We start from the raw sequence: 11137 nt of genomic DNA on the forward strand, positions 1-11137 counted from the left end.
TAAATGCACATTGCTAAGTGAAAGAAGACAATTTAAAAAGGCTACATAGCGTATGATTCCAACTATATAATGTTTTGGAAAAGGCAGAACTATGGAGACGGTAAAAATATCAGTGGTTGCCAGGGTTTTGAGAGGAAGGGGTAAATAGGTGGGGCATAGGGAAGTGTTAGGGCATGCAAATTATTCTGTTTGGAACTTTGATGGTTGATCTTTGTCATCACACATATGTCAAAACGCGCAGAAACTACACACAGTGAACCATAATGTAAATTATGGACTTTGCTTGATAAACTAAGGTTGACAATGATGTGTCGATGTTGATGGTGGGAGAAGGTATGTGTGTGGAGAGAAAGAGAGTATGGATTGTGGTAACTCTGTATTTTCAGCTCAATTTTGCTGAGAACCTAAAACTGCTCAAAAAATAAAGTCTATCAACGAAAAAAAAATAAAGGCCAAATAAAGGCATTTTCAGAGACACAAAAGCTGAAAGAATTTATCACCAGTGGACTTACACTATAAAATGTTAACAGGAAGTCTTTTAGGAAAAAGGAAAATTATGCTATTTAGAAATCCAGATCTGAACAAAGGAATGAAGAGCACTGGAAATGGTGACTGCACAGGTAAATATAAAATCTTTAAAAAATTATTATTTAAAAAATTTTAAGGGACAATTTGAGCATTTAAGCAATAGATAGCATAAGGCTGAGAGGGGAGAAATGGAAGCACATTATTGTAAAGCTCTTATACTAAACATGAAGTGGTATAACATAAATAGAAAGTAGAGGGTGATAAGTTAAAGGTATATACTATAAATCCTAAAGCAACCACTAAAATAAGAAAACAAAGAGTTACTAATAATACGCTAATGAAGGAGATAAAATGGAATTCTTTAAAACACTTATTAACACAAAAGAAGGCAGAGAAAAAGAAAAAAAGAGAGAACAAGGACAGACAGGACAAACAGAGAACAAACGGTAAGGTGTGGGCTCAAACTTAACCGTGTCAATGATCATATTGCATGTAATTTGTCTAAACACGTGCTAAAAAGCAGACTTTGGCCAGGCTCAGTGGCTCACACCTGTAATCCTAGCACTCTGGGAAGCTGAGACAGGAGGATCGCTTAAGGTCAGGGGTTTGAGACCAGTCTAAGCAAAACTGAGACCCCATCTCTACACAAAATAGAAAAATTAGCTGGGTGTGGTGGTACGTACCTGTAGTCCCAGCTACTCGGGAGGCTGAGGCAGGAGGATTACTTGAGCCCAGGAGTTTGAGGTTTCAGGGAGTTATGATCACGCTGCTGCACTCCAGCCCAGCAACAGAGTGAGAACCTGCTTTTTATTTAAAAAAAAAAAAAAAAAAATCCAGGGTCTCCATATATTGCCCAGGCTCAAACTCTTGGCCTCAAGCGATTATTCTGCTTCAGCCTCCAGATGGCATATCTTTTGGTCACAATTAATAGGTGGTTTACAGATTTTTAGAGAGTAATAATATTACTATTAAGTGATAAATTACTTCATCTATATGCCCGGCATTTTCCCATGTGCTTAATACATGTTAATTCATTTCACCTTCACAATAGGTATTATTAGTCCCACTTTACAGGTGAAGAAATTGAGTCACAGAGAGGTTAAATAAATTGCCAAGGTCCAAAAGTCTACTAAATGACAGAAGCAGGATTTGAATCCAGGCTCTGTTATTGCATTATGTTTGCCTCTTTTGACTAAGAAATTTTTATTTTAAGCTGTGATTTTAGAACTTTCTCCCCACTAAAGAAGTAATTCCACTCACTGAAAAATTACCCTGAACACATCTTTGAACATAAGACTATGCTCTGTTAAATCTTGCCTTTGTTAGATTTAGTAAACTAAAATTCACTTACTGCTTCTCTTCTCCTCCGCTCTTGCTCTTTCTCCCTTGCTAAATTACGGTCTTCGAGATGCCAGAGTTTGCATTTATCTTGAGCTTCCAATGACTGCCGATGTTCTTTCTGCTCCTCTCCATGGCACTTGTTTTGCATTTTATTTGAAAAAGATTCTGGAGTCAATCCATTTCCAAGGTCCCTAAAAGAAACCATATATCTCAAAGTAGGTTTTAAGTTCCTTAAAAGTTTTTATTACAAAGATATGTTATTAAATGACAAATATAAAGCAATATACTAGATACCCATTTTCATGTTATAACATTATTTTTAGGTTTTATATTGATGTGTCAAATTTTACATAGGATAATCTATATTATCAAAGAAAATGTTTTGGAAAACTGTGACAAAAGTGAACTACTATCTTCTTACATGTAGAATGGAAAAACTTCAAGACAATCCTGGAAAATAATGTCTTTATAATTTAGTAATTTAAGTATTGATATCTTTACTAGCTTAATCACTTGATTATTTCTATCTTCTTCAAGATAGATACTACTATTGGAAAAATTATCAATAGAAATGTACTTCTTGCAATCACAATTTGCTCTGTGTTCTACTAAATGGCTGAATCATAGTCATTTGACAGATAAAAAATTTAACATATTTAAAATACATTGCTATACCCCCCAAGACCTCCTTTAATCCAGTAAATTACACACCTCTGATTTCCTTGAGATACTTTTGGTTCCTTTGTATTTTGTTCCAGATGTTTCTGTATAAGTTCCTGTGTTCTAGCTTTTACTTCTTTTTCTATGGCTGCTTTTCTAAATTGGTTGAAGAGTTCATCTGAGGATTTCAGTATACCTGATGTTTTCACTGGTTTACCTAAACTTTTCCAAGAGTCTGCATTCTTAATCTTTATATCCTAAAAGAAATATTTGATTCAGTCTACATGTGTCAGCCAGGAAGACAATATATTTTGATACAGTAATGGATCAAATTAAGATTCTAAAGGCCTTCATGTATTTTTACTAAACTTAAGCTAAAAGGCCAGAAAAAAATAAGAAAACATGATAACAGATCATCATCTAAACTCAATTATTCATCTAAGACTAAATTAAAGTAGCATGCTCACCAATTATTTCAATTTAAGACACACATATATAACTGCATAATAATTTGCAGGGGATGTAAACATAAACCACTCAATGTAATTAAGATACTTATGTTCCTATAGAGAAAATAAAACAAATACACAAATGATTAATAAAAGGCAAAGTAAGATTATGCCCTAAGAATGGTGTGGAGTTTGCTGAGAACCCTCTGGCATAGCTATGTCTTACGTATGTTAATTTAAAATTTTCTAGTAGCCACATTAAAAAAATTTTTAAGTAAATTTAATTTTAATAATATATTTTATTTACTTAACCAATTAACCCAAAGCATTATTCTTTCAACATGTAAGCAATATAAAAGACTTATTAATAATATATCTTACATTTTAAAATACCAAGTCATCCAAATTATTAGGAGTTGTAACATCCCTTCCCATACCTCACCACACACAAAGATCTTCACCAATGGTCACCCAGTTGTGTTTTTAAAGTTGTTCCTATAAGTTGCCAATAAAATCTATTTTTGTCCCTACCAATGGAATGGCCTAAATACCAGTTTCAGGTTTCATGTGACTACTCAGTCAGCTAAAGAATTTCACCTTCTGATAGAGATTTGAAACAAGACAGGTAGCATAGTCATCCCTGCGTATCCCTGGAGATTGATGCCAATACCTCCCCCTCCCTTGGATACCAAAATCTGTGGATATTCAAGTCCCTGATATAAAATGGCATAGTATTTGCATATAATCTATGCACATCTTCCCATATACTTTAAATCATCTCTAGATTACTTATAATACATAATACAATATAAATGTTACATAATATTGTTTGGGGAATAATGACAAGAAAAAAGTCTGTACATGTTCAGTACAGATGCAATTTTTTTTCCCAAATATTTTCAACCATGGTTGATTGCATGGAGGGCCAACTGTATACTTAATAGGGAATAAAGGGAGGATGAAACCCTGGTCTCTGGCTCTGTGTCCTGAAATTGTTATTTCATTGCAATGAAATTTTGACCGACCCTAAAACAGGAGAGAAAGTTCACATGTGATTTGAAGTATAGGAAACTTTTTCAGGTATCACAAAGAATGAGAAGACTTCTGACAGGATAGATGAAGATGGAAAGCATTTCTTGTGGAAGAAAGAATATAATCAAAGGTACTACTAGGTACATCTGGAGAGAAATGACTAGTTCAGTTGCAATGAATTACAAGGCATATTAGTTAAGACTGAGAAGTTAGATTGGGGTCACAACATAATGGTGCTTTATCTTCACGCTGGTGGCAGAAGTTGGAAACCACTAAAGCTTTCATACAGATGAGTAATATGATCAGAGCAGTACACATCAAGAGGACTAATATAAGAATGTTAAGATTGGAATGGATTAAAGCAAAGAGAGTCTCAAGTCAGTCAGACCAGGACTAGGTATGTTAAAAGAGCTCAGATTAAGGCAAAAGTGCCTAGTTTTTCTGATGGGAAGGGAAAAGGAGATATCTTTAGAAGTAAAACTCAAAGAATTTAACAACTCTTTGGCTGTAGGGGACTGAGAAGTTGTCGAAAATGTTAAAACTTATGAGCGGTCAGGTCTAGAAGTATATATTTGAGTCATCCGCATAGAAACTATAACTGAAATCACCATAGTAGATGTTCAAGCAGAAAAAAGTGGAAGACTGGTTTCACGCCCCATCAAGACTTTAAGAGGGATGCAACTATTTTAGAAGTCACTGGTTTCCTTGGGGAAAAAGTTACAGGCACAGGGGAATAACTAGATACCAGACAAAATGAATACATTGACTCTTAACTGGGGGTGACCCCCCTCCAGGAGGATAGTTGGCAATGTCAGTAGACATACTGCTTGTCACATGGGGTTGGGGGCAAGGGCACTACTGGCATCTAGCAGTAGAGAACAGGGTTTCTATAATGCACAGACCCACCCCCAACAAAAAATTTATTCAAGCCAAGCACAGTGGCATGTGCCTGTAGTCCCAGCTGTTCAAGAGGTTGAGGCAGGAGGATTGCTTAAGTTGAGGAGCTGGAGACCAGTCCAGGTAACATAGTGAGTCCCTGTCTCTAAAAAATAAAAAATTTAAAAAATTTAGTCAGCCTAAAATGTCAATAGTGCTATAGCTGAGAAACTCCAGTTTAAGATGTAAACAAGTAGTAGGAAAATAAGGCAAAAAGTAATAATGGATAGAGGCTATAGAGATGGCAGGAGAACTCCACAATAAATCTGTTGAATGAAAAAAATTAAGAACAGAGATGGGAAGGTTAGTCTTGGCAAGAAGGGATATCTTTTTCTGAGGCAGAAGTAAATAAGAGAAGAAAGAATGGCAAAGCTCGGGCTTCTGAGTAGAAAGATAAGAAGTTGAGGGTTTGTTGAAATAATTTATTTTAATTCCTTCTCTTACTTGGGCAAGATGCTTGAACCATCTGGGCTGCAATTTATTCATAAAGACCAATTCTCAAAGATTTCTTCTAGCACCAAAATTTTGTAGCCTCTCTTTTCAATAAGTGTTAACACTGCTGACAGGGAGGAAGCAAGGGTGGGAAAAGATGTCAAGATTAGAAATAGTTTACTCGACCCTTTGTTGTGAAGAGAACAGGCTACACAATCCCATTTCTTAAGCTTTCATTCTAAAATTTTACTGATTTTCACCTGTAGCACAAGTGTCAATGGTATGACATAGAGTTGATGTTTTGTTGCTTACTTTTGCTGTAACCTCTTTGCTCTTTTGGAAATTTTCTTACCGTTTTTGAACTTTATTTTGGGCCAGTCAAAATTACGAGGTTTTGTTAAATTAGAAACATAAAGATTATAGTACACAGTAAATCAAATGTTTAATTCAAGAAATTTATTCTTTTCATCCTAAAGGGGATGCATGATACTTCCATTGTTAAGTAAAACAATAAAATTAAAAATTAATGTTGCTGTCAGAGAAGGCACTTTTTTTTTTTAAAGTGAAAGTGAGATTTATTCAGAAACTATAGAAAGTCTACTCCACACATAGAGCAGAGGCTAGTTCTCCCTGCACAAGAGAACCGGCCCCCTGGTTCCTGTTGCCTTTCTTTTTAAGCAATGGCTTAATTATAGGCTAAACAAGAAGAGAAATATTCATGGAAGGGGTGATGTTTTCCTGAAATCAGGGTGACACCCTCTATCTTGGTTCTAACCAGTTGGAACTTGCCCTGCCTCCATCCTGTTTTTTTTTTTTTTTTTTAAGAAAAGGCACTTTTAAAATAATTCTTATGCATACCTATCAATAATAAAACACCAACATCAAACATAGTTGGTCTTTAATGATAATAATTATTAGCAGAGTATTATGTAAAAAAATCAAAGATACTAAGAAAGCACAAGGGCCAAAGCAGTATGTTCCTGAGGTGAAATGTTAGATTGCCTAAGTGTCCCCAAATGATAATCTTAAACACTAAGGCTGAGATTTGTCCTCTGAAGCACTTGTGAAGTAAAAAGAAAGGGGGTGGGGGTTATATAAATATCCCATTCATAGTCAGTTTCTGAGAACACCTAGAAAAGTACCTGATGTATCTAATGTACCCCAAACATCTAGAATATTTGTTTGAAGAATGTTATCAATGTGTAGTTTGAAGATAAAGTACACATAAGGCTTCATTGGGAAATCCCCCAGATTTCCTAGATATCTCTAGAATAGATTCTAAAAGATAGTTTTATGACATGCTTTAAAATTTGGGTAGCTGGCAAATACCAACATTATAGAATTTGCACTTAAACATAAGCATGAAGACCAATGGTAGTAGGTAGAGGTAGGGTGTTCCTCACCGGTAATTTTTTAAATTACATAGGTAAAAATTAGGCTTAGAGATCCAAAATCTTATTCAAGTTAGGGCTTAAAATACCACTTCTAGACCCAATTTTAATTCCCTTCGAGATTTGTGAGAAAAAAATAACATTTATTTTTACCTTCTGCGCAGGAACTTGACATTCGGATTCTACAGCCATTGTGTCATTGTCACCAGATGGATGCATCACAGTTGGGCCATTCAACAGCTGTTTAGAATCATCTAGAAGCACACATTTTTAGAATAGTATAATTAAAACATTTCATCTCACTGAGAATTTGATTTTGTTTCCTTCCAGGTCAGACACTATGAAAACAAAGTGACTGATTTTTTTGATGCGTCTTAACTTTGGAGTATTCTTACTTGAGGACTTGGTATACTGTAAAACAAACATTTCTTACTTGACGTTTATCTCCTTTGTTTTTTTTTCTTTTTGTTGTCTTTTGTTTGTTTTAGTCAGCATTAAGTATAACAGATATCGTGACTCACCCACTGAAACCTATTCTATCTGTCCCCACGCTACAGCACTCTCCAGTTTATAGACTGACCTCAGCTCCAGAGGTGGTGTCGTTTAGGCCAAGTCAATGGTAATTCCATCTCCCCAACAATAACTCATTTAGGAAGAACAGACCTCCTAAGACAATGTAAGCCTTCCAGGGAAAGATGCTGCCGGGATGGCCAATTTGAAAACAAATAAAACACAGAGAACAGAAGAACTGAGATATTAGACTTCCATAACAGCTAGCAAGGGAACAGGGTTAAAAAATACAAAAAATTTGACTCTCTGAAGTGAAGAGAACAACTATGTAATCTCGTTAATTCTTGAGCTTTCGTACAAATATTTCATTTACTATTATGGGTGAAGATGAACTACAGAAATAGAATTTGAACTCTGATAAAGCCATGCCTAAAAGATTGACCTATCTTTGTACTACTGGTTATGTAAGCCAACAAAATTCCTTATTATTTAAGTCAATTTGGGAATAGTAGTTCATGCCTGTAATCCCAGCACTTTGGGAGGCTGAGGCAGAAGGATCACTTGAGGTCAGGAGTTTAAGACCAGACTGGGCAACATAGTGAGAACCCATCTCTACAAAAAATAAAAAAAAATTATCTGGGCACAGTGGTGCATGCCTGTAGCCCCAGCTACTAGGGAGGCTGAGGCAGGAGGATCGCCTGAGCCTCGGAGTTCAAGGCTGCAGTGAGCTATATTTATGCCACTGTACTCCAGCCTGGGCAACAAAGTGAGACCCTGTGAAAGAAACAAAAGAAAAGAAAGAAAGAAAAGAAACTTAACTGATAATTTCTGTTTCAATTCTCTCTACTCCCTGTCTATAGGTCCTAACTAGTATCTAAAGGACGGGGGGACAAATCAAAACTAAATTTTTTTCTTTTTTTCCATTTTCCTCCTTTCCAAGTAAAAACTAACTGACTCAAGCTCACAAAATCCTGGACACATATATTGTAGGAACTTTCATTTAAGCTTCTACCACTCATCAATCCCTTGACTGATTTTCTGGCTAAATCGCACTCTTTGAAGTTGCAGCAAGAAGAGAGCAAGGAACGTCAAGGGAAGGGAGTCAGCATAGGAGGGTGAGACAAAACACTATCAAAGGACATATGAATGAAAGCACACATTTTAAATTTGTATGTCCCCACACAGCCCAATGTACCTATGGTTTCCCAGTTCAATAAGGAGTGGAAGAATAGTGAGAAAAACTATACATACAGAACTATCTTCTCTTCTCTGCTTGGAGTCAGATATTGTTTAGGAAGCAGAAAAAGTATACATGGTAAGTGAAGTAAATTCTAAAATGACTCTTAATTTGCTAAGTTGATAAGTGGTGGTAGTACCATCATCAAGAATTAAGGGGGAAAGATTAGAATCTGGGGGCTGAAAGGGGGAATTCAGTTTTTACATGCTGCATTTAGAATGCCTATGTGATGTTTAAATAAAGACATTCAGTAGAGTTGTATAAACGTGCCTGGGGCCTAGATATTCTTGAGTTGTAAAAATGAGACTAGAAGTCACAGATGCCAAAATCGACCAGGAAGAATGTATAGAGCACCGCTTTCCAACCTTTTGCATGTCATGATATGTAGAAAATGATCAATGTATGGGCACACCTGGGTAAATGGGAAGGCTGCCATGAGAGCTGAAGGGAACAGTAGCTAAATAAGCCTGTGCTCTGGAACATGGTTAAGCAGCTCTCGAGTAGAATAAAAAGAAAAGAAGCTTAAGGGTGTAATTCAGAGTATTATCAACATCTGAAGGTAGGTAGATAAAGAGATACCTATAGGGAACATTCAGAGAGATGGGCTGGTCAAGAGGACAGTGTCATAGAGGCCTAGGAAGCGTGGCAACAGTCCAACTCTCTGAAAAACATTTTTCTATGAATGATCCTCTCATACCTCAAAACACTATAAAAGTCATCTTTCCTCAAAAACCTATTCTTCATCTGTGTTCCAGGTCGGTCAGCCTGGACCAGTGTCCAGCCAGTAACCTTAGAGCCACCAAAGTTTATATCCCTGTTACTAACCTAGCATGTGTTCCTAATTTGCAGATCTGCTCATTCCACTCTTGCAATTTTTTTCCAACTTTCCTCCTTTCTTTATTTCCATCACTTTACTTCACTTTTTTTCTACTATTGTAAGGGCCCAATTGGTCTCCTCCTTCTCTGGTCTCAATACCCCTTTCCTTCAACTGACCTACATAATATTGGCAGAGTACATACCTTGAAGCATACCCTTTGCTCAAAAAACCTTCATTGGTTCCCCACTGACTACACAGTTATCATTAAGTCCAAAGGGTCTAAATTTCAAGGTTTAAATGATCTGACCCCGGTCTACCTTTCTAAATTGTTTTGTTTATCCAACTCAAGCTTTAATCACGTTGAATTATTAGTTGCCTAAATACCTTCACATTAGTGTTGTTTCCTCCATCCAAATGCCTTTCAATCCTAGATATACATAGGTAAGTTTTATTTGTTTCTCTGGAACCCAGTACAAATGACACTTATTCTGTAAAATATGCATCTGCCAAAGAGATCAGGTCATTCTACCTTCCTCATCTCCTTAAATTTCACATTTGCTTCTTTTAGGGCATATTATTTTTACTTTATATACCAGTTCTTTATAGCTCCTATGATATAGCAAACTCCTTGATTTACCTTTTTATTTGGCATTGTGAATTCATGTTGAGGTAACAGCATAAATATTTCTTTTAAAAAAAACTCAATATAATTTAGTGATTTTTCTGAGATAGAAAAAGGATAAATTTTAAGGATAAGGTTAGTAATCTTTAGTGACTAAAAACTTCAATTTACAAGTTAAAAAAATTAAACATTTTCTATTTCTTGTGGACATGATGGGGGAAGTGATGAAAACCAATGACACTTAAAAATTCAATTTCTTAAATCATTTATGTACTCTAACATTTTGTTTATTTCTCCAATAAGAAGAAAACTTCGGGATAAAAATTTGTTACTTTCATCATTTAAATTTAAGGTAAGGTTTAACCAAAAATTTATTTCCACTGAGATTAAACTTCAGAAAAGAAAATGACTTTATGCATTTTATGGCTTAATAAACATTTGCAATTTCCCTTGGGCATAGTGCCACCTACAGTTGGCAAGTGCAAACCACCCTGGATCTGAAAAACTTGCTAACTGCAATAGAATAGCAACTCTAGCATCATCCAAACCTTCTCTGTACACATTATGTTGATCATAAGCATCATATAAACAGAATATGAAGAAATATTTACAATAAACTGGTCTTTACTGAAGATTTAGGTATGAAAAGCCTGACTTTTCATAGAGAAGGTGTTTTCTTAAAGTAGGAATAAAAGAACATCTTGACTGCATTCAAGAGCATCTTACCATTATTTTTCATTGTCTTTATTCCTTTCCAAGGGCAAAGCTATCTCTACCATTCTTCTATAAACATTCTCTAGTGAAAACAGCAACTTTTCCCTACTTTGGCTTTTTCTAATTAATCTTCAAACATGTTCAAATCTCTCAGACTCAAAAACTCACAAAACAAAACTTTTCCACTCCACAAAAAAAAAAAACTATCTTTGTATTAAAGGCACAACTATCTTCCCATCCCCCTTACCAACAAACTTCTTAAAAGAATGATTAACATTCACTACACTCACTCCCGACTTACAACAATTTGGCTTCTGCCCCAATCACAGTGGCTACTAAAAAAAGTTTTTGCAAAAGCAAAACTTCTCACTTTGCCAACTTAATCCTCTCTCTGCATTCCTCATCTGACTTTAATGCTCTGCAGTATGTGATACTCTTTTTTTTTTTTTTTTTTGAGACAGAGTCTC

At 35.6% G+C, this 11137-nt stretch overlaps 1 protein-coding gene across 1 annotated transcript in view; it reads right to left on the reverse strand.

Annotated features, from left to right (window-relative positions):
* The window catches only part of BRDT (bromodomain, testis-specific), a 67104-nt gene that overhangs the window by 4998 nt on the left and 50969 nt on the right, over positions 1-11137 (reverse strand). Inside the window, exons 17-19 of the mRNA XM_012661043.1 lie at positions 6923-7023; positions 2581-2786; positions 1880-2060 (exon numbers count right to left, since the gene is read on the reverse strand). Of these exons, the coding sequence (XP_012516497.1) occupies positions 1880-2060; positions 2581-2786; positions 6923-7023 (488 nt within the window). The remainder of the gene's footprint in view (positions 1-1879; positions 2061-2580; positions 2787-6922; positions 7024-11137) is intronic.

This window comes from Propithecus coquereli, unplaced genomic scaffold (assembly GCF_000956105.1).
Source record: "Propithecus coquereli isolate 6110/MARCELLA unplaced genomic scaffold, Pcoq_1.0 Scaffold7, whole genome shotgun sequence".
Classification (NCBI taxonomy): Eukaryota; Metazoa; Chordata; class Mammalia; order Primates; family Indriidae; genus Propithecus; species Propithecus coquereli.